General features: G+C 37.5%; 1 protein-coding gene across 2 annotated transcripts in view; it reads right to left on the bottom strand.

Annotated features, from left to right (window-relative positions):
• Positions 1 to 23,266, bottom strand: part of LOC150085638 (transforming acidic coiled-coil-containing protein 3-like) — a 292,710-nt gene that overhangs the window by 131,606 nt on the left and 137,838 nt on the right. For both annotated transcript variants that reach the window (XM_090374148.1, XM_090374149.1), the window contains 2 exons: positions 12,258 to 12,327; positions 6,300 to 6,342 (listed from right to left, as the gene is read on the bottom strand). In XM_090374148.1, coding sequence (XP_090230274.1) covers positions 6,300 to 6,342; positions 12,258 to 12,327 — 113 coding nt within the window. The remainder of the gene's footprint in view (positions 1 to 6,299; positions 6,343 to 12,257; positions 12,328 to 23,266) is intronic.

Genomic DNA, 23,266 nt, shown 5'->3' with positions numbered 1-23,266 from the left:
GGCAGAATCGTAGATTGGAGCACCATAATCCAAACGGGATCTGATCAATGCTCTATATAGCAGAAGCAAAGATGTACGGTCTGCTCCCCAAGACATTGCAGATAAAGCTCTCAGTATGTTCAGTTTTTTAAGGCAGGAAGTACGTAGCGATTTAATGTGTTCAAGGAAATTTAATTTTCTGTCAAGGATTAATCCCAAGAATCTGATATTGTTGGTCACTGGAATGGGAAAATTTGACATCTGAAGTTCAGGATCTGTATGCATTTTTCGTTGATTACAAAAGTGGACTGCAACAGTTTTCTGCTGAGATAGACGATAGCCATTGAGTCCTGCCCAACTTTGCACCTTATTCAAGGATAACTGCAGTTGCCGTTCAATGGATCTCATATTCTGAGAATGGCAAGAAATGGATAGATCATCCGCATAAAGATAGGTCTCAACTGTATTTGGGAGTTCTTTTGTTATAGAATCAATTTTAAGGGCGAAGAGGGTTGCACTCAATACAGAACCTTGTGGCACTCCTTCTTCCTGTAAAAATGTCTTAGAAAGAGAGTTGTGGTATCGGACTTGGAACGAACGGTTCTGGAGAAAGTTTCTGATAAATATAGGAAGGTTGCCCCTTAGACCAAGGGCATGGAGGTCGCTGAGAATGCCATGACGCCAGGTAGTGTCAAATGCCTTCTCTATGTCAATGGAAACCAAAACCAGATGTTCATTTTTTACGAAGGCATTGCGAATTGCAGACTCTGCTTTAATCATGAGATCTAAGGAGGACCTGTTCTTACGAAAGCCATGCTGTTTATTACTCATTAGGTGTTGTGTTTCGATGGTCCAAACAAGTCGATTATGAATAATTTTTTCAAGTAATTTACCGAGGCAACTGGAGAGGGAAATTGGTCGGTAATTGTTTGGCCTTGTAGGGTCTTTTCCAGGTTTCAAAAAGGCAAGAACTGTGGCATGATGCCAGGAGATGGGATAAATGTTTTCCATAAATATTCTGTTATAGTAGACCAGTAGTATTTGTAAATTTTTGTCACCAAGGTATTGTAACATGATATAAGATATGCCATCTGGCCCAGCAGCACCGTTGTGTGTCGTTTTCATGGCATGTAGGAGTTCGTGATATTGAAGAGGCTGGTTATACGGAAGGAAGACTGAGGTTCGAAAGTTTATAGCTCGTTCTTCAGTCTTGGTCTTTATTTTCTGAAAATCCGCCGAATAATTTGACACCGCTGAAACTTTAGCAAACGTTTCGCCCAAAGCATTTGCTATGTCCTCAGGAGCTGAGAGTTCCTGCCCATTCCATGAAAGAATAGGTGAGGGGGTTGTAGGGAATTTTCCAGAAATCTGTCTGATTTTCTTCCATATTAACCTGGAGTTAGTGTTTCTGTTTATGGTAGATGCAAAATGAATCCAAGAATTCTTCTTGGCTTGCCTTTGAATGAGACGTGCTTTCGCTCTTAGTTTCTTGTAATTGATTAGATTAGTCGTGGTTGGTGATCTGCGAAATATATTCCATGCTTTATTTTTTAACTTCTTTGCTTTAGTGCAGTCTTCATTCCACCAATAATTATGGTGCTGTCGGGAATGCGGATTCGACAATGGAATTGAACACTTAGCTGCAGATAGTATGTGTGAAGTGATATAATCTGTGGCTTCATCTATCGACTGTGTCCGTATATATTGCTCATCCAGGGTGACTAAAGATTTAAATTTGACCCAGTTGGCTTGAGAAAACTTCCATTTCCTGCAGGGATTGACTAATGGTGGTTGAGCAGTGAGCAGATCACAAATAATGGGAAAATGATCACTGCCCAAGGGGTCATCTAAAACAGACCATTCTATGATTGGATACAGAGTCGGGGAACATACTGATAGATCAATTGCAGAAGTTTGTCCAGTTGGCAATTGTATGTGAGTGGGTGCACCAGTATTAAGAACAGTAAGGTTTTGTTTGTCTAGAAAAGTTTCAATTAATCGGCCATGTGTATCTACTTTTGTTGATCCCCATAAGGGATTGTGGCTATTGAAATCACCCAACAGACAGACCGGGGGTGGCAATTGCATTAGCAGGTTTTCAAGATCTTGGTAAGAGAAAGTATGACTTGGTGGGAGATAGACCGATGCTAGTGTTAACGCAATCTGGGTTATCAGACGTACGGCAACAACTTCAATATCAGTTTGCAAAACAATTTGTTTGGTCGGGATCTTTGAGCTGATGAAGATGGCCACACCTCCACGGGCAGCATTTGAAGTATTACGATCTTGTCGATAGATGACATAGTTCTTAATGTTGGTGGAAATTTGTGGAGTTAGGTAGGTTTCCTGTAGACAGAAACCAACTGGAGAATAGCGGTGAATTAGGACTTGAATATCATTAAGGTTGCTACGATATCCTCTGCAATTCCACTGTAGAATATAAGGCATTATTGGTGTTTAGTAGAAGAAGCTGTATCTGACTGCTTTTTTAATGTGGTTGGCTTGTGACGTTCAGGCTTTGGTTTGTCTTTTTTGGAAAAGAATGGTCGACCGGTGTCCATTTCTTCTTCCGCATGTAATTCTAATATAGGTTCTTGTCTAGATGAGTCGAATGTATCCATAGATGTTTCTGGGATATTCTTTTTTAAATGTGAGCTCCGATTATTTGATGTAGAAGCAGTCACTGTGGGTGGAGAAGGAGATGTTGCTGGTACTGTAATTGCAGTATTATTTGCCTGGTTCATCTGCTTAGGGGTATTGGATTGTTGCTGGGAGAGAACAGCCCGAGCCCAGTCAGAAATTGAAGTGTTTGTAGGTATTGTAACATCGGTTTGGGTGCCCACTGATTGATACTTTTGCGCAATACTGGCGTATGTACGCTTAGTTAAACTGGGAGCAATTACTTTCCTTGCTTCTTGAAAACTTACTTTATTTTCAATCTTATATGTCACAATTTTCTTTTCAGTTTTCCATTTCTCGCATGACCTGGAATAGGCAGGATGGTTGCCTTTACAGTTGGGGCAGGCCATTTCTTTTGCTGAGCAATCACTTTGAGTGTGTTCAGAGGACCCACAATTGGGGCAAACTTGATTTCCTCTACATGCCATTTGAGAGTGACCATACTTTTGGCACTTAAAACATCTCAAAGGATTAGGAATGTAGGGCCTAATTCGACAATGTAGATAGCCTGCTTTTATCGATGTTGGTAGATTTGGTGTATTGAAAGTGAGGATAATGTTCCTTGTAGGTGCAAGTATATTGTCTTTTTTAGTCTTAATCCTTTTGACTGCAATGACATTTTGGTCTTGAAGTTCTTGCATTATCTCCTCCTCCGTGACATTCAAAAGATCCCAGCTGGATATAATCCCTTTGGATGTATTTAGGGTAGCATGGGGAGAAACCTTTACTGGAATTCCAGCAAAGTTGGCAAGGTTTAGTAGTTTCTGCGAATGTCCATGGTTTATTGTCTCCACTAGTAGGTCGCCTGATTGCAGCCTCTTGACTGTCTTAGGCGATCCTGCCAGACTTTCCAGATGTTTTTGGATAACAAACGGAGAGAGCTTACTGAGAGGCTGATCTCCAAGAGAGTGCATTATTAGAAATGCAGGACAATTTGTCGCTGAGGAAGTGGTTTTCATCCTCTTGGGTTGCGACGTGTTATGCTCGTTGTCTAACTCTGGCCGAGAGCTTGTCGGCTCGAGAGGCGGAAAGGCATGTTGATCCATGTTTGCTCCTTTTAGTCCTTGGCAGATGAGCTTTTCTGCCAAGACTTCCGGCCCCGCCACGGGGAGGCAGGAGCAGTGCCTGGTGTGACCAAGCGTAGAGTATTAGGTGTTAGTAAAAGAAGTATGAAAAATAAAGAAAGGTAGCTTTTCTTTCTTGCTCTGTACAAGTACTTTTTGTGACAGTAGCTGATATAAAAAATAAATTTCTTAAGGACAGTAACTTAATATAACTTTAGATCGCTTTTGATAATCACTTTTTAAGTACAGAGAAAACGCTCGATCACATTCGCTTGGCACCCGGGGCCTAGTATAGTTGTGCATCATAAAACAAATTATTATTAAAATAATTTATAACCCAAGTGATAACATCTGTTTATAATGTTAAAATTATAATCCAGCTATGAGGGATATTTTATCTGTTTTTTTCCCTATTGGTACCTCTATATCCACTATTAACAGGCCCAATGGCTACACTGGGAGTGCAATAGATGCTAGTTCAAATTAAAGATAAGAGGGATTTGGGAAGGGTGTTACAAAAAGAGCATTAGATGCTATCATCTTCACTTGGAAATGCTACATTTATTTTAGCATTTATTTTCGCACAGAGAATGTTGTTTTCACTTATTTGTGTGCAAATATCTTATTACATTGCACTTTCAACCACTTAACACTGAAAAATCTAAACAAATGCGTTACTTTTGTTACTTTCAAATTTTATAACAAATGGAAAAAATCCTGTGTATATGCTGCCTTCTTAAATACTGCATGTACTTCCATTGTATCTTTCAGGATATGGTTAAATCAAATTTAGCTCTGTACCACACATTTAAGCAGTTCAGCATTAAAACATATCCACCACAAAGTCAAATTTGTACACTGTGATATGCGGCAATTTGCTGTTACATATCACATTTACACTGTGCTATGTAACAAACCAAGTGTTTCGCATACCACATGCAACATAGATTAGCACACACAACTGCCAATTCCTTAACCAGAGATGAAGAAAAAAATTATGCACAGATATTCACAGAATTGTTTTAAAAATTTAATAGCAGAGCAGCATATTTATAACTTTTTGTAAAAATAAATAAATATGCCAGGAGAAGCCATAGTTAAATATACAGGGTGTTTCAGTTAAACGTTTCAGAACTTCTAAGAGGGGTAGGGTACATCCTGACAACTCGAAATCATATAGCAATGTGGGGTCGGAAATGCTTTCCTGAAGCGGTGTTGTACACAGAAGCACCATAAAAAGAAAAGAGACCGTAAGTGAGAAATCGTTTTAATAATACATGAAAAGAAGCAAAAGGTACATGGATTAAAGTAAGTGTTCGAAGTTTCTTCCACGGGCTACAATGCACGCCTCACATCTCCGACGCATGGACATCTGAACATTCTGGAATACTCCAGGCGAATTTCGAATTTCTTCGGCAGCTACTGCGATTCTTGCAACCAGCTCCTCAGCATTGTCAACAGGGGTGTCATAAACTAGCGATTTCATATGACCCCAGAAATAAAAATCAAGACATGATAGGTCGGGTGACCAAGCAGGCCAACGCACGGGACCACCACGTCCGATCCACTGTTGACCAAATGTGACATCCAGGTAGTTACGAACATCTCCGCTATAATGGGCAGGGGCTCCATCGTGTTGGAACCACATTGTCTGTTGCGTCGATGCAGAAACCTGTTCATCTCTCAAAAGTTGTGGCAATACTTGCTGCAGAAAGATCAAGTAGATAGGTCCGGTTAGACCTATCTACTTGATAATCCATGTACCTACGGTAATCCGTGTACTTTTTGCTTCTTTTCATGTATTATTAAAACGATTTCTCACTTACGGTGTCTTTTCTTTATGGTGCTTCTGTGTACAACACCGCTTCAGGAAAGCATTTCCGACCCCACATTGCTATATGATTTCGAGTTGTCAGGATGTACCCTACCCCTCTTAGAAGTTTTGAAACGTTTAACTGAAACACCCTGTATAAATAAATATGCCAGGACTGTGTGCAGGAGAAGGAATAAAAAAGAGTCACTGTCATAAATCTGGAGAGTTGACAGCTACATCTTTAATATTTCAAATTCAAACAGACATTTGGTTGTGTATGGGCATTTGGATAGGATATAAATCTAGGAATAAAAATGTTAAATAAACAAAAGTACTTGATAGCAACATTTTCCTTTTTAAAACTCGCATGCCACTCAGTCAATACTCATAATAATCATGTCCCATTAGTTAATTCAATTGTTTTGTTTATAATGAATGATCATTAAGTGAGGTATACCTGTGGAAAAATCAGAGGTTGTGAAACTAATTTCTGATTTCAAATAACCATAAAGAAAGAAATGCAAAGGTTTCATGCAAATAAAAATATATATTACCATAGCATGTGCCACTTGAAATGTCACTGTGCACCAGAGGGAACACACTCAACAGTTTGATAACCATTGTTTTGAATTTATTTTTCTATCACATTTTAGAAGATAGTTAACAATAAGAATTCATAACTACAGGAAGTCTAATTTTGGAATATACTATTTAAATGAATTGTGGAAAAACCAACTTTTTGATATTAAAAGAAAGATTATTACCTATTCTGACAGCCTTTATCTTTTGCTGTCTGTGTCTTGTTACCTAAAAATATAAAATTCAGCAACATTATCATAAAAAATATATATAATATTCACTTAGCATTACTTTTAATGCTTTATGATACAATGAAAATGAAAATGGTGGGGGAGGGGATAACTTATTTCTCACACATTTCCTGTGATAACTTGTTTTTTTAATAATTCATCTCATAATTTGAAGCTATAGAATATGACTCAGAAATTCGCTCTCAAAACCCAAATTATCAGATAGAGTTAAAAGATAATAAAATCATGCTGCCATATAATGCCATACACACAATAAACTACCTACTTGTTACGTAGTTTATTTAGGTGGGGCGGCTTGATATTGAACATTCCATTTACAAACAAATTAAGTTTGATAACATGATACAGAGCAGCAGCTGAAGTTTTGTTAATAAAGATATTTAGGTGTTAATTACCTCAATCTGGGTGGGGAATAACTTTGTTCTCACACATTTCCTATGATAACTTGTTTTTTAATAAACTATGTACCTAGAACCTCTATTTTGTGAGTTTTGTAAGCTGTTATTCACTTACATTTGCATTACAAACTTCTAAATTACTTTTTATGTAGCTCATAAACAATATTTTAAGAGTTTTATTAGATAAATGTGCTAAAGCTGTTCAAGATAAGAATGTTGCATATCACAATCGACTTGTATCCAAATCTACAGGTTCATTTTCTGCCTACACCAAAGCTCACAACAATTGCAAAGAAAAGTTATTAATCAGTACAAACTAGATTTAAAACAGGTTATGAGTAGAAAAATTGCTTCCTGTCCAAATGGTAGTCAAGCATTCTCGCCTGATATTGGCAGCAACTTTTGCCGGCACACTATAGCCATAACAGCTAATGTGCTATGGCTATAGTGTGCCTTTGAACAGCTCCTCAATTATGTTATCATAATTGAGGAGCTGTTCAAAGTATAATAAACAACAATACCACATATGCAACTTTTGCCCATTTTTATTCTCAACTCTGTCAAAACCAGATGGTTCTATTGCATCACTGCATTCACCATCTACATGAATGCAGCGTACCTATATACCTACCAAGCAGTGGGTTCATCCACTAGCGAGAGGGATCACTGTTCCGCTGCCCAGGAACCGGGTATCCCATGAATTCTGTCCATTCAGTGTATGTCAGAAAAATAACAGGAGTTGACGGGCATGATCATGAATCACAAATCCGGTGCCGGTAATGCAAAATTCTGTAAATGTGACGAACACCAGCATTCATCATACTGCATCATGGTAGACTCCATACACCACTGTCAACAGAAGAAAACTAGACATGATTCAAAACAACATCCTTCTCACCTATACAAGGGCCTGCTGCATGGTCAGATGAATTTGGTGTCTTGTGGGGGAGTTATCATAATTGAGGAGCTGTTCAAAGTGATTTTCAAATTTTGTTTCTACAAGTGTAGAAACAACATTTCAATGCAGAATGTTTTATAGATACATTACTCAGAATGCAGCTGTTTTATAGATTTAGGGAAGCCTACGAACCCTTCTAAACTCTTCTGAATAAAGAAGGGAAACTTCTTCCCTATGGGCTTCTCACCAGTTGAATGAAATCTCACGTATCTAGGTGTTGGCCCTGATAAGGTTTCAGCGGTTCTGGGCTTCTTTTATGAAGTGGTGGTGTCTGCAACAGTGTAAATATTTTGTGGTAGGAACCGTGTTGGGAGTCCCTACCAGAAAAAATCTAAAACAAAAGTTTAGATTATCAGGATTCATGTTATTTTTTTATTTTTGGTTCCATGCCTGGGTTTCTCCAACCACCACAGGGCCCAAATGGGGTACCCACCACCTGACAAGCAATAAATGTGCTCGGGCATGCCAGACACCTTACCCACATGCTCTCAAAGTACTGGCTGGTGCACTACCTCTAGATCTCGAAATAATCAGACGTGGAATGTTCTCCAAGCTCTCTAAAGAAGTTTCTACTTCCTGTTTGGATTTTACCACAGACCACACCAACAACAAAGTGGAGAAAAAGCAACTCACAATGCACACGCAATAGGTATGGCAATCTAGATGGTCACAGTCCCTAAAAGGGGAAGTCACAAGGAAATTTATTCTGAGGATTGCTACAGTGTATCAAAAATCCCCAAAGTGGTTCTCCCCTGGCATGTATGCTATTCTTCTGCCAACAGGCAATGGGTCCATCAGAGGGAAAATTACATCGCTAGGGATTGAAGACGACCTATATTGCCTCTGCAGTTCCCATGAGAGCTGGGACCATCTCATGTACAACTGTGACATCTATGAGGACCTGAGACGTTTCCTCATGACCAGGATAAAAAAAATTCCCAAAAAAACCCAGGAACACCACATCCTTGAATGGGAAGAAGAGACTATGTCACACTAACTCATTACGCACAAGACCTGTTCACAAGGCAAAAGACCCTACCATGGGCACATCCACCAACAAAATAACCCTTACCAGCAAGACCACTGCTGCATAAATGCTCTTCACCTACTGCAGATAGTGGCCAACTCTGTGTGGGATGCCTACCATAAAGAGCCCTAACTAGGCATCAATATCATACCTAATAAGACCAATGAAGGAGTTCCTCCTTCCCAGGATGAACATAAAACAATTGTACTTAACACTTCCACTACTACAGGACTGGACAATTACTCTGATAGTACTAGACTGTCGATCCTGACCATACAGTGCACGGGGTGACCTACAGCTTTGCACCCTAACACAGCTACTGTTAACCCCCATGTCTATCTCTCCTTTTCGCCTGATGGAGACCAGTCTCCACTGTTTCCTTGGGGAAGCCTTCTCTTTCATCCCCATATTTCTGTCTTCCCCCCTCTTCAATCTTATATCCCTAATTCTAGCTACACTTTTGTTTTTCCTTTTTAAATAGGTCCTTGCCACTGAAAGCTCAGGCAATTAGGCGGCAGGCCCTGCCAGAAATTTGGGACTGCCTGGCTACTTCCAAGAGGTTAGTGGTGGGTAATGTGGGGACCCAACAGCCGCCCCTGCAGCAAAAAGCCAGAGTACAACACAACCCAACACTACACAAAACAACAGACAACTCTGGTTTTACAATGTACTGTACCACCACACAGAATAAACTGCACAGGTGTGGGAAACCACTGGAGGCCACCCAAACACTGCATTTTTTACTGTTATCAGTAGATGGTGTATGGCTTCCTCCGTAGAGTTGCCTGCTTAAAACCATACTGATTATTTGAGTGAAAGCCTGCATCTGTGTAATACACAGATATCCTATTGTAAATTAGTCTTTCATATATTTTTATTTCAGAGGACTTATAAATGTGGGAGAGTTTACATTTATAATGAATGTGTAATGAATGTGTCCTGTTTTAGAAGCATTACTTGTATCAATTATTAAAGAATGGAAGAAATTGCATATCAAGAGGGATATCATGGTAGCTGCCAACTTACCACATCTTAATTTTTTAAACAGTGAAAAGAGCAAGAAGTGAACTCAAAATAATTTGAATTTTAAGCTAGTTGAAATTTGTCATTGTGATACAGGATTTCTAAGCACAATAGTGAGAGGAAATGAAAAACAGTGTTATCTTTATGACTAGCAAATAAAACATCAATCCTCTCTGAATGGAAGCCTCCCATGTCTCCAAGGAAGAACAAAATCCCAATTAACAGATCTAAAAGTAAAGCTATATTGAAATTCTTTTTTTTTGGCTTTAAAGGCAAAATTCATTATGAATTTAAACCAGGAAGTCATGTTATTAACAGATGCAATCAAAATGGAGACCTGATCTGGGGCAAGAAAAATTACTCCTTGACAATGTCCCTACTCATCGTGCAAAAACTATTTTTGAATATCTTACCAACTACTCTGCAATTGATAAGATTATTATCTGAATTTGCTATCTATTCTTTCTTTGAATTTGCTATCTATTCTTTCTTTCTGGTCCTATTTCTGTTCAAAAATATTTTTGTATCACTCTGAATCAATGCAGGTAAATCCATCCAGCAGAACATTTTGCCTCCTGATAATTTTAGGTGTACAGTCGGTCCTCGTATAACACGTGTTTATATTACACGAATTCGATCATACACGATTTATAAATAGGGGAACGTTATCTTATATAACACGAACCGAATTCGCTTATGCACGATTCGCCTTTGTGTTTACAAGAAATGGCAGTCGAACGCGGAATCACCCCAACTGAACGCAACACAATAGTACTAAAGAAGATTCTGAAAATGTATTTATGTGTTTTATATCAGTGAAGGGGAAACACATTTCACCATAATAATGTAAAAACCCACACAATTCCAGCTATCGATAATTTGCAATTGCAATTAGATTGAGTTTACGACCAGTTTATAACAGATTCCACTAGCAGAAACGCAACTGGAAATTGTTTTTATTGTTTTATGGTAGTAACCCCCAGAAATGTGCTTTGGTAAAATGTGAAGTGTTCATAGTGTATCTCGGCCTTTACGGAGTTGTTTATTCAGTTGCTACACACGCGCAGCTTTGTTTGTGTGTATTAAGGGTGCCTCCTCGTTTGTAATTGTGTTTTAAAAATGAGTAAAATACTTAAAAGGTGTGAAAAGGAAGCGTCCTGGAGAAGACACTGCAGATTCAGAGAGAAAAAAAAAAAAAAAAAGTAATATCGATAAACAGAGGTGGACTGAGTCAAAAATTCTTACCCGGGAAAATTTATGGTGGCCTCATACTAGTGTTTATGGCCAAAATCACACCGGCCCCCGACCCAAAGGGGTTTCCCCGGTAAGACTTATGGCCAGTCCACCTCTGTCGATAGAGAAAAAATATGAAACTGTGAAACGCTTTGAGCGAAATGAAAGACCGTGTGATTATTGCACATGCTACAGACCTAAATGAGGCAACGCCGAGAATTACAAAGAATGCGGAGAAAATAAAAACAACTTTCATAGCAGGAACAACTCAAAATGTAATTAAAATCCATTAGATTAAGACACAAGAATTGGAAGAGATGGAACGGCTGTCTTTTCTATCTGTTTTTCGATTTTCTATCTGTTTGGATAGAAAATCAAACAAAAAACAAGTTTGCTTACGATAGAAGCAAAAGCATTAGCAATATTTTATTACGTAATAAAATACGCAAGCATTTTATTACGACTTACTTATTATAATTTATACTTTCGTATTATAAAATACGTAAGTATTTTATTCGTAAAAAATACTTTTTAGTATTAAAAAATACTAAAAATTCTTTATTATAATATAATAAATAATAAAAAAATAAATATTTTTATTATATTATAATAAAAATATTATATTATTTTTTATTACGTATTTTAGTCGTTATAAAATACGTAAGTATTTTATAACGATTAAAATTACCCGATTATTTATTGTGTTTGGTAATGTTTTGGTTACAAATGTGTGTTCAATCTTGGGTGGTCGGCACCTAACCCCACTTTTCCCATAGGGCCTGCTGTTTATATTGCACGATTTTGCATTGCACGAGGGTTTCTAGGAACACAACTATCGTGCTATACGAGGACAGACTGTACATATCTTGCTAAGGCTTAGGGGTGCCATGAATGGTTATAAAATTCTTAAAAGTACTATACACACAGGGTTATATAAAAGAATTTTATTTTTGATATTTCTTTTGTTTTGTATTATAGTGATTAAGCCTGAAAGTTATACTTGGCTAACCTGCACCAAAAAAAAAGTAAAAAGCTTTACTACAGTGGCACTTCATTGTTTATTACCAGTGAAAACGTAATTTCATACAAGTTAAATAACATAGAAACTTCAATTTCCAAGGCTGTTTATTTTTAATCAAATCAGTATATCCAATATAAAAAAAATAATAATAAAATAAGCAACTAGAAAATGAACAGTAAATAAAGAGTAAACAGTTAATGTTTAAAGAATATCTACTTAAGAAATAACTTACTTAATTTGCTCAGGAGAGGATCAAATTTAACATAAAGTGATAATCGTGCTAAGGCTGAATCCTGAAGAGCCTAGGATAAAATTAATCAACACAAATTCAGTTCCTAACAGTAATAATTACAAGTAATTATTCATGTTAATCTTAATTTTTAAATAACTTTAACTGAATCAAGGAAAAGATAAAAGTTACAATAAGACATGTAGAGAATCTCAGAGAATGAGAATATTCTCAAGAATACTCTTTGAAAGATTATTCAAGAATTATTCTTTGCTAGTTTCTTTTAGAACTGGAGATTGATCTGCATCACAGTTGATGAAAATAAGCAAACACTATAAATAAAATCATAAATACAGTCGTATCTCTCTTTAATGAACTTCCATATAGTGACTTTTTCTATGTAGCAAACTTTTTTTTATTTCCCCCTGGTCCTTCCATATAACGAAGAAAATTTCCATATAACGAATGATTTCGAAAGACCTGCGTACACACTGTTTGCACCTCTGGCCTTTAGGCAATAGAACTGATGCTGTAGAAAGCACAAATTAAGAGCTAAAAGAATTAAGAATTAATCCTTTAGCTTTCAAGAGCTAAAGGGATGAATTCCACAAATTAAGATCTAAAACATTTTACAATTTAGTGGTGGCAGTAAAACCCTGCAGGAGGAAACTGGCCAACCACGTGCAGGACAGAAAAAGATGGAAGGTTTTGGGAGAGGTCTTTGCCAAGCAGTGGGTCAGCAATGGCTAAAAAGAAGAAGTAAAACCTATACATTACTGTACAGAAAAGTGGTGCTGGTCAACCACTCACTGTGTCCATGGCCATTGGCAAAGATTAAGGCAATTTCCCGATATGGACATTGTGTCTGATCAACCTATTTCCTACTGTAAGCATCCTACTAGAGAATTAGGAGAGAATGATTTTCCTTTATCCTGGAAATTCATCTGTTGTTTTACAGAAATGAGTCATCCACACTGTCACTAAATTTCACCTGTTTCTGTTTACATCGTAGGTACAAGTGGTCTCTAAATCAATTTTGTTTTAGCTGCTGTGCAAGTAACCTTAGTGTCTAAGAAATCCTTGAGTGTAGTGTGAAAAAATGGAAGTGCTTAATAGTGCAGATTGGGGCATTAAAAAATAATAATAAATTGCTTTAAAATTTGGTATTCCTGCAAGTAGCATGTTAACCATTCTGAAAAACTGTGTTTCAATTTTACTACTTTTCTCAATTCGTGGTATAAAATATTCGGCTCTGCCACTGTATTTTTATTTTTTACCTTCCACCTCTGGCAAACTCACAAGTGTGAAGAGTGCTCTGTTTGGCAGTTAATGCAAAGAGCTTTTGTAGCTGAATATGATGTAATTGCATGGTCCTTTGCACCAACACTGAGCACATGTACCAGAGCAGGTCATTTGCAAATATCCACATTTCTGGCACTTGAAACACCTTAACAGGTTTGGAACACATGAACGTACTTTTCTGTTAAGATCTGACTGAATTATGAGGCTCTGGCATACTGAAAATAAGGATGAGGTTTCTAGGTGGGCTTTGATTCCCATCTCCATGTACGTACATTTTTTTTGCAGCTGCCACTCCTTGAGATTTTAGCTATGAACATATATCTTCAGACACTTCAAGAAGATGTCATTCAGAGATCACACCTCGAGATGAATTTGGTGTCTTGTGGGGGAGTTATCATAATTGCCTTTCTCCCACTAGGGTGGCTCAGAGGAGCTGTTCAAAGTGCTTTTCAAATTTTGTTTCTACAAGTCTAGAAAAAAAATTTGAATTCAGAATGTTTTAAAGATACATTACTCAGAATACAGCTGTTTTATAGATTTAGGGAAGCCTACCAACCCTTTTGAATAAAGAAGGGAAACGTCTTCACTATGGGCTTCTTACCAGTTGAATGAAATCTCACATATCTAGCTGTTGGCCCTGATAGGATTGTGGTGGTTCTGCACCTCTTTTATGAAGTGGTGGTGTCTGCATCAGTGCCAATATTTTGTGGTAGGAACCGTGTTGGAGGTCCCTACCAGAAAAAATCTAAACAAACAAAAGTTTAGATTATCAGGATTCATATTAGTTTTTATTTTTGGTTCCATGCCTGGGCTCCTCCAACCACCACAGGGCCCAAATGGGGTACCCACCATGTGACAAGCAATAAATGTGCTCGGGCATGCCAGACACCATACCCACACCACTGCCAGCCTGAATCCTGTCCTTCAGACCACGACAGCAGGGGCATGACATTGAAACGGTTGACTCTTTCAGGCAAACCCACTAGCTGATTAATCCTGAGAAAGCTATTCCAGGACCACCTGTCTTGTCGAAGTATGAGCTAAAGTGGTGTGTTGAAGCTGGGCCCTCAACCACCAGGCTCCCCTTTCCATGGGTCACAGTGCTCGGCAAAAACACTAGAACCTAAGCTGTGAGCATTAGATCCCAGTAATGCTAATCTGGAAGACTAGCAGCATGACTGGGAGGTCTCCCTTCAGCACATACAGATGCCTTCAAGACTGCATGGTGCCAAGAGGCACCATGCAGTCTTGAAGCTGATTAAGTCACGGGTGTGCAAACTGTGGAGGATAAATTAAAGGAGTCATGACAATTTTTAAATAAAATTAGTTTTTGTGTACATAAAAGCTAAAAAAAACTGTTGCTAAAATTACTTTTTACACATCACGTAAGCAACTCTAAGTCTGAGATACGAATGAACTCTACTGCCACTTTATTTTGTTAGGGTGACATTCTTTATTATTGTCCGCATTGTGAATACGCCTTAATTTGTTCTCTGGCTATGGACACACACACACAGAAAGCAGCTGACTAGTGCAACTTCTCAGTATGTAGTAATACTTCTCAGTATACTTACTGAACGGTAATCCCTTTAGATCTTAATTCGTGTTTCCTACAGAACATATTCTCAAATTGGCTAAAGGTGCAAATACGTGGTGGTGACAATAAATATTTTAAATAGCAAGTCTGCTGCACACACGCTTTATTCTGATTCATAATTCGGTGCTTTCATGTCAACCTGGATGTGTTTTTCATTCTTTTGCTACTTTTCTACTTTTTATATTGCTCGTTTCATGCTTTATCATTGTTTTTAAGAAGAAAAAATATATTTTACCTTGAACAATCAGGTAATCAGAAAAACGGCCAAGGAGTAACGACAATAACTTTGCTACAGATACTTCAGAAGCTAATATGGTAATAAATATATCATGTGAAAATTTGTACACTAACATTATTTAAATAGTAGTGCAACCGCCAATTTCTGGTAGAGAGCCATCATATTCCAAATCAAAAGGAATGCAAAAGAATAGAAAATATGAAGAGGAATTTATAAAGTACAGCTTCATTTAGTGTTGTTCATGATGAGCAATGGCCTGTGTGCGTAATATGTTACGAAAAACTGGCTAGTGAAAGCATGAAACCTATTAAATTAAAAAGACACTTACCTATGAAACGCCCAAAGCTAATGAAAAACAACTGAATCCATTTTTAAAAACAGAAAAGGTGCCATACAAGGTCTGAAATTTTTCAATAAAAAAAAAAAAAAGAAAGAAATATGGCAGTTTCTTGTAAAGCTTTAGGAGCATCATTATCATAGGCACATGATGCAAGAAAGCAAGCTTATATAGCATCAGCCAAAAAAAAAAAAAAAAAAAAAACACCCCTTACTTCTCCAGAAGGCAAGTTTATATAGCATCAGCTAAAAAAAAACACTTATTTCATCCATCCACTCGCTCCAAATGTTTGTCAAGTTCTGCCTTGAATCTGTTTAAGCTATCAACTTCTACACTGACAGATGGAAGTTTGTTCCAGCAATAAACCACCCACTGGCTAAAGGCAAACTTCCGCACATCTATCCTACAACCGTCTTTCCTCAATTTGAATTTATGCCCCCTCAGGCGATTATTCTGAGCAAGAAGAATCCCATCCGCATTGAGCATGCTCAAACCATTCAAGGCTTTATACATCTCAATTAGAAGTGTTGAGCATTGTTGGAAGTTTCATATGTAATAGGAAAACAATTGCAATTACACACTATTGCTGAATCTCTTGTTCTCCCTGTGAAGTGTTTAAAGATACAGTAAGTGTGATCAGCTTTATTAAAAGTAGAAGCTTAAATAGCAGACTTTTCACCATACTTCGAAATGAGATCTGCTTATAAAGTGCTTCTTTTATGTACTAAAGAGGTGGTAGTCCAGTGGTAGTGTTGTGACATCATTTTGACCTCAAACATGAAGTTTCATTGTTTTTATCGGATAACAATCAGATTCTTGCTCTTGTTTATATATCAAAAATGGAAAACTTAGTTACCCTGTTGATATATTTGAAAAACTTAATGATTTAAATGTAAGTCCCCAAGAAGAGGGAACAAATATAATTAATACTCAGTGATAAAATAGAAGCTTAATCTTTGGAAAACTGAATTTGAGCGTAATAATACTGAAATGTTCATGTTTTTCTGATTTTGTTAATAATATTGACATTTTACAAAGGCTATTAGTGCCACCTCCCTAACAATGCTAATTAAGAATTTTTCCAAATGATTCAATGTATCTCTAAAAAAAAAAAAAAGGTTGTATTAGATTTGTGATCCCTTTGTTTTTGAAATTTCTTCATCAACAGAAATTACCATTCAGCAAAAGGAAGATCTCACCGAGCTGCACCTTGTGAAAAATTTTGGCTTTCTTTTCTAGATGAGTATCCACAATTATCGAAAATGGCTATACAAGCATTGCTACCTTTCAGGTCTACATATTTATGTCAGGTTGGTTTCTCAAAATTAACAGCTATAAAAACAAAACAGCATTCCAGACTTGATCCAGAAGGTAAGTCGCAAGTTAGGGTTAAATTTGAAAGTGTCTGCAATACTGTCCAGAAACGACAGTAGGGAGTATATGATGAGAGCCTTGTCAATAAATTCGGCCCTGCAGAGATTGTGCAGGGCTCACAGGGTAGAATTTTTCTCAGCATGATCTGTGCATGTTAACAAGAGAGACTGCTTCTACAACGATGGGATACACTTAAATAAAAAGGGTGCAAGAATATTTGGTGATGCTATCGAGGCAATGTTAGGTGGGTTGGAAAACTGCTAGCTTGGGGAGATTCACAGACTAATAGGTTAACTGTAGCCACAGGCAGAGGTGGAAATGATTATTGCATTGCTTCTATTGGAACAAGCAGCAGCCCAGAAAACTAGTTGCTGCGGATTTTTGGAAATGCTGGGGGTTATGAAACAAGTAACTATGTGGGCTGTGTTAGAGTAACTAAGAGTAAGAACAGGTTCGTGTATACCGATGCTAAGAGTATAGTAAACAAATCTGATCAATTTGAAGTGCTAGCTAAGACGTCCAAGGTGGATATTGCTGGGATATCAGAGACTTGGTGTCACTCAGATGTAGAGATGCAGAATTGGAATTTGAGGAGTACAATATGTACAGAAAGGATAGACAGCATAGGAAGGGAGGAGGGGTTACGCTGTTTGTAAAGAAATGCAAAATCTAAGGATATGCATTCAGTTGACATAGATGAACAGTGCAATGTCGAGTCAGTTTGGTGCGAAAAAAGCAATGAGAAAGCAAAAATGAGGGTAGAAGTTTGTTATAGGCCTAAAGACTGAGTACAATGAACAATTATACAGAGAAATAGAGTGGGTCAGTAAATCAGTGTCTTATGATGGGGGATTTTAACTTCCCAGATAGACTGAAACTTGTGGGTTGGTCACTCCCATACTAGCAAGGCTTTTGTGGATTTATTGGATAATTGTTTTCTACAGCAGCACGTTAGGGAGGCAACAAGAGGGAGTAACACTTGATCTGATTATCAGCAGTGATCATTCATGTATTAACAATTTACAGATAAAGGAACCACTAGGTAGCAGTGATCACAGTGTACTGATGTAGAATTTACTTAAAGGTGTAACTATCATCAGGGATAAAGGGAAGGGTTTTTGCTTTCATAAAGGTGACTACAGTAGTCTCAGACAGTTTTTAAATTCTATACAATGGGATCAACTGATGATGTTACCAACAGCAAATTCTAATTGGGAAGCATTCAAGGAAGTAATCTTGGAAGCTACTAGGTTTTTTGTTCAAAATAAAAAATACTGTTCTAGGGTGGTTCAGGACCAAATGGATGTCAGATGAACTAATGAGACTCGTGGCAGAGAAAAAAATGAGTGGGATGCACAAAAATTGTCGGGTGACACGGAAGCCTATGGTAGATACAAGCTATTCTGTAATCAAGTCACAAAGGAGATTAGGCAAACAACGGCAGATTACGAAAAAATTTTGGCAAAGGATGCAAAGAAAAACAGCAAAGACTTCTTTACTTATATAAACTCTAAAAGGAAGGGGATGAATCAGATTGGTCTGTTTGATATCGATGGTTTGATGTACATGATCCTGCTCAGATAGCTACCAAACTGAACGAGTATTTTCCATCTATATTCACACATGAGAAATTCTATAGGGAAGTGGAGAACAGAAACTTATTAAACTATAACAAGGAGTTAAAGGATTTTGTAATAACTGAGAGCAAAGTCGAGGAGAAATAGTTGAAGTTAAACATAAGAAAGGCACCTAGGGTGGATGGGATCTATCCAGTTATATTAAATGAGGTAGCAAAGGAAGTAAGCAACCCCTTAGCCATAATTATAAGAGCATCCTTGGACTCAGGGCAAATGTATCTCCAATTCACAAAGGGGGATCAAAGGGTGACACAAGTAATTACAGATCTGTTAGTTTGACTTCAGTTCTATGGAAAATAATGGAGTCACTAATTAAGAAGCATTGCAGGATCATTTAAACAAGACTGCAGTAATAGTTCAAACAAAGCATGGGTTTGTTAAGGGGAAGTCTTGTCTAACCAATTTGATTGGATATTATGATGTGGTCACAAAGGAACTGGATGCAAAAAATAATTTTGATATCATATACAGTCGATTCCGGTTATTTGCACACAGGACTAGTGCATTTTGGCCCAATTATCCGAAGTTTTACGTAAATAGTTAAAAATACAAGGAACCCCCCACTTTACAATTGGTTCACTGTACAATCAAATCACGTTACAATGAAATCACAACTGTAAAGTACCGTTCACTATACAATGTGTAGTAAGCGCTGGTCAATGTGATCACATTTGTGAATTTAATTTTAATTCTATTAAACAGCAATTCTAATTAGAGAAAATTGGAGGAATATTTTCCACAGGTTATAAAAGGAAAGATATATTAAGCACAAATTTACCCTTTCTTACCTTACCAATTAAAAAAATTAAATGATATGTGAAAATCAGAAGAATATGTGATAATCGGAATAATTAATACGTACTATAATATGTACATACTAACTAGTTGAAATTTCCTTTCACTGACATTTGTGGGTGGGGGTTAAAATTTTCCACCAACCAACCACCCGCTGGCTAAAAGCAAATTTCAGCACATCTATCCTAACATCTGTCTTTCCTCAATTTGAATTTATGCCCTCTCAGATGATTATTCTGAGCAAGAGGAAGAATCCCATCAGCATTGAGCATGCTCAAACCATTCAAAGCTTTGTACACCTCTATCAGATCACCTCGCTGGTGCCTAGTCTCCAGACACTGTAATTTGCAAAACTTAAGCCTTTCTTCGTGAGAGCACCCCCTTTGTTCCATTCACTAATCTTGTTGCCCTTCTCTGTACTCGTTCCAGCAGCTCTACATCCTTCTTGAAATGAGGCCTCCAGACCTGTATACAGTACTCTAGGTGTGGGCTGACCATTGCCTTATACAAGGGAATAATCACCTCCTTATCACTGCTAGAAAAATTCCTATATATCATTGACAATACACAATGAGCTACTCTTGCAGCCCATCTGCACTGCTATAGAACTTCATATCTGCCTGCACAACCACCCCCAGGTACCTTTCATTCTCTACCACTGTCAGTGTAGTACCACAGAGTTGATACGTTGCTCTGGGGTTGCTGTTTCCCATATGTAGTACTTTACATTTGTCAATGTTAAACTTCATTTGCCACCTCTCAGCCCATCTGCTCAACCTTTCCAGATCCTGTTGCAGCAGCAGCATAGTGTCAGTAGTGTCCTTGACAACCCTGCCAACCTTCGTATCGTCTGCAAACTTGGACATTAAGCTTGATATACCCTCATCAATATCATTTATAAATACAGAAAACAATAATGGACACAACCCTGAGGGACTCCACTAATAACATTAGTCCACGATGAACAGTGTCCATATTTTATGCAAATATGTCTGAACAGTATTATAATACCTATTCATCCATTCTGACTCCTCTTGGGTGCTTTTCGAAATAATCCCTTAATAGCATATCTTCAGAATCAGAGAAAACTGATCCCATCACCTTGCTCACTGAAGAAATGGACCTGGCCTTTAGATTGGGATAGAACAGGTAATTCTATCACTAAGATTGATTTCTTCCTTGCAGGTGGAAGACAAGGATTTTATCCATAGTGACAAATCTAATCATAACATCATTTGTATCCACTTCAAAATGACAAAGATGCTTCACTGTGGGTCTGTTTCACAACTGTTTTAATCAGGTATCAAAACTTTTAAAAACCTAACATCCAGAAGCATTCTTCATTCCCAGGACATGACCCAGAGTGTGTGGAACTCTTTCCTCTAACATTTTAAGAGTATTGACTACACAGTGGGCAATCTGCTTTTCTTGTTCTTTTATCATGTGATGGATCTGATCAACAATTTCAACTGAAATGACAGTTCCAAACATCTAGGGCAATGCATCAGTTTAATGGAAAATATAATGGAACATCATCATCTAATTTAAATATAATGGAACATCATCATCTAATGTATTTGCAATATCCTGATAATGTCTTTGATGTCAGCCCCTTCTGTACCCTGAACTGGGAATGCAAATATTCGTTATTCCTCTAGGCATCAAGGACCAAAGTGACCACAAGTGTGTGGTCTTAAAGAAAAAAATTCAAAACGGTTTCCTTTTTTATGTCACCTTTATTTTCAATCTTTTCTAAACACAGCTATGAAAAATCCATTTTTTAAATTAAAAACAAATTGTTTTAAATTATTTTTTGAAAATATACCTTTGCAATGCTATAGACGTGTTTTTTATTCTCTAAATTTGAATATTATTTCCATTATTATTTTTGTCGAAGGTCCAAGCACTTCAACAGCTGAACATGGGCCAACTCGTTACAAGTTTTAAGCATGCATGCTTCAATGATTAGATGAGCACTAATTTTAAATTCACTTTTTTTAGCACATGTATATGATTATTGATAGTTGGAAACAAAGGTATAATGCGAGTAGGAGTAATCTACAGACCAGGTGATTGTGAAGATTATGACAAAAGCCTCTACATGCAAATGGATTGGGCAAGTAAGCGTCAATGCCTTATTATGGGTGATTTCAATTTGCCTCTAATTGATTGGAGTAAATGGGAAGGAAACTCGACATGGGGAAAAAAATTTTTAAATCAACTAGATGACTATTATTTGTATCAACATGTCAGGGAAAGTACTACAGAAAAGAATATCCTAGACCTCATCATCACACATGAATCAGATGACATAACAGGGCTGACAGTAGAGGAACCAGTAGCAGGAAGTGATCACGGAGTTCTATGGTGGATGATGACGAGAGAGGTAGCAGAAGTAAAAGGCAAAGGAATAGGTTTTAATTTCAGAAAAGGAAATTACGATGCCTTAAGGTACTACATGGCCTCTATTAACTGGGTAGATATTGCGCAGAGAATGAATACAATTGAACTGTGGTACGCTTTTAAAACATTAATCACAGATGCCTTGAATGCGTATATACCATTAAAAAAATACTCCACGAGAAGGGTTCCAAGTTGGATGAATAGTGAAGTTGCCGCATTACTTGAGCAGAAAAAGGTGGCATGGAAAGGTTACAGAGCAATAAAAAGTACTGAAACCTATAACAGCCACAAGGTGATGTGTAATAGAGCCACAGAAAAGGTTCGACAGGCAAAGGCAGTAAATGAGAAATCACTAGCAAACAAAGCAAAGAGGGGGGTTAAGAATTCTTCACATATATAAATGCCAAGAAAAGCAGGACAAACCAGATGGGACCTTTACGTAAGGGAAAGGGGATAGTAATAAATACACCAGCTGCCGTTGCAGATGAACTCAGCAGTTATTTTGCATCGATATTTACAAATGAAAAGCCTTTTGTGGCAATGGGAAATTGTGGGAGCGAAGTTAAAAAATATGTAATTAATGATATTGAAATTTCGCAAGATTATTTAATGAAAAAACTTTCGAGCCTACAGACCAGTAAGGCTCCTGGAGTTGATGGAATATATCCTATAATCTTAAGAGAGGCGGCAAGCGAGTGCATTGAACCATTGAGGCTAATTATGCGAGCATCACTAGACTCTGGAGAGATTCCCTTGGATTGGAAAAGTGCAAATGTATCTCCCATACATAAGGGTGGCTTTAAAAGTGAAGTTGGAAATTATCGACCTGTCAGTCTGACTTCAGTAGTAGGGAAAATCATGGAGGCAATGATCAAGGGTGGAATTCAGGATCATTTGGATAGAACTGAAATTCTCGAGGATACTCATCATGGTTTTGTAAAAGGAAAATCATGTTTAACAAATCTGGTTCGCTATTTCGAAAGGGTCACTCACGAGCTGGATTTAGGGAATAATTTCGACAGTGTTTATTTAGATTTCAGCAAAGCTTTTGACTCAGTCCCACATGAGCAGTTGCTTTATAAGCTGGAACAGGCTGGAATCACTGGGAAAATCCTTAGATGGATAGAAGGATGGCTTCGGGGCAGGAGGCAGAGGGTTGTGATAAATGGCTATTCCTCAGATTGGGTTGATGTAAGAAGTGGGGTTCCCCATGGATCAGTATTAGGACTACTGTTGTTTTTAATTTTCATAAACAACATTGATGAAGGGATAGAAGGCGTGATGTCTAAATTTGCAGGTGATGTTAAAATTGGTAGAGTAGTTAATAAT

The sequence above is a fragment of the Mastigoproctus giganteus genome, chromosome 5 (assembly GCF_048544385.1).
Source record: "Mastigoproctus giganteus isolate SK-2022 chromosome 5, ASM4854438v1, whole genome shotgun sequence".
In the NCBI taxonomy this organism is placed as follows: Eukaryota; Metazoa; Arthropoda; class Arachnida; order Uropygi; family Thelyphonidae; genus Mastigoproctus; species Mastigoproctus giganteus.
The sequence above is the reverse complement of the archived record's forward strand: the minus strand, read 5'-3'. Positions and strand labels throughout refer to the sequence as shown.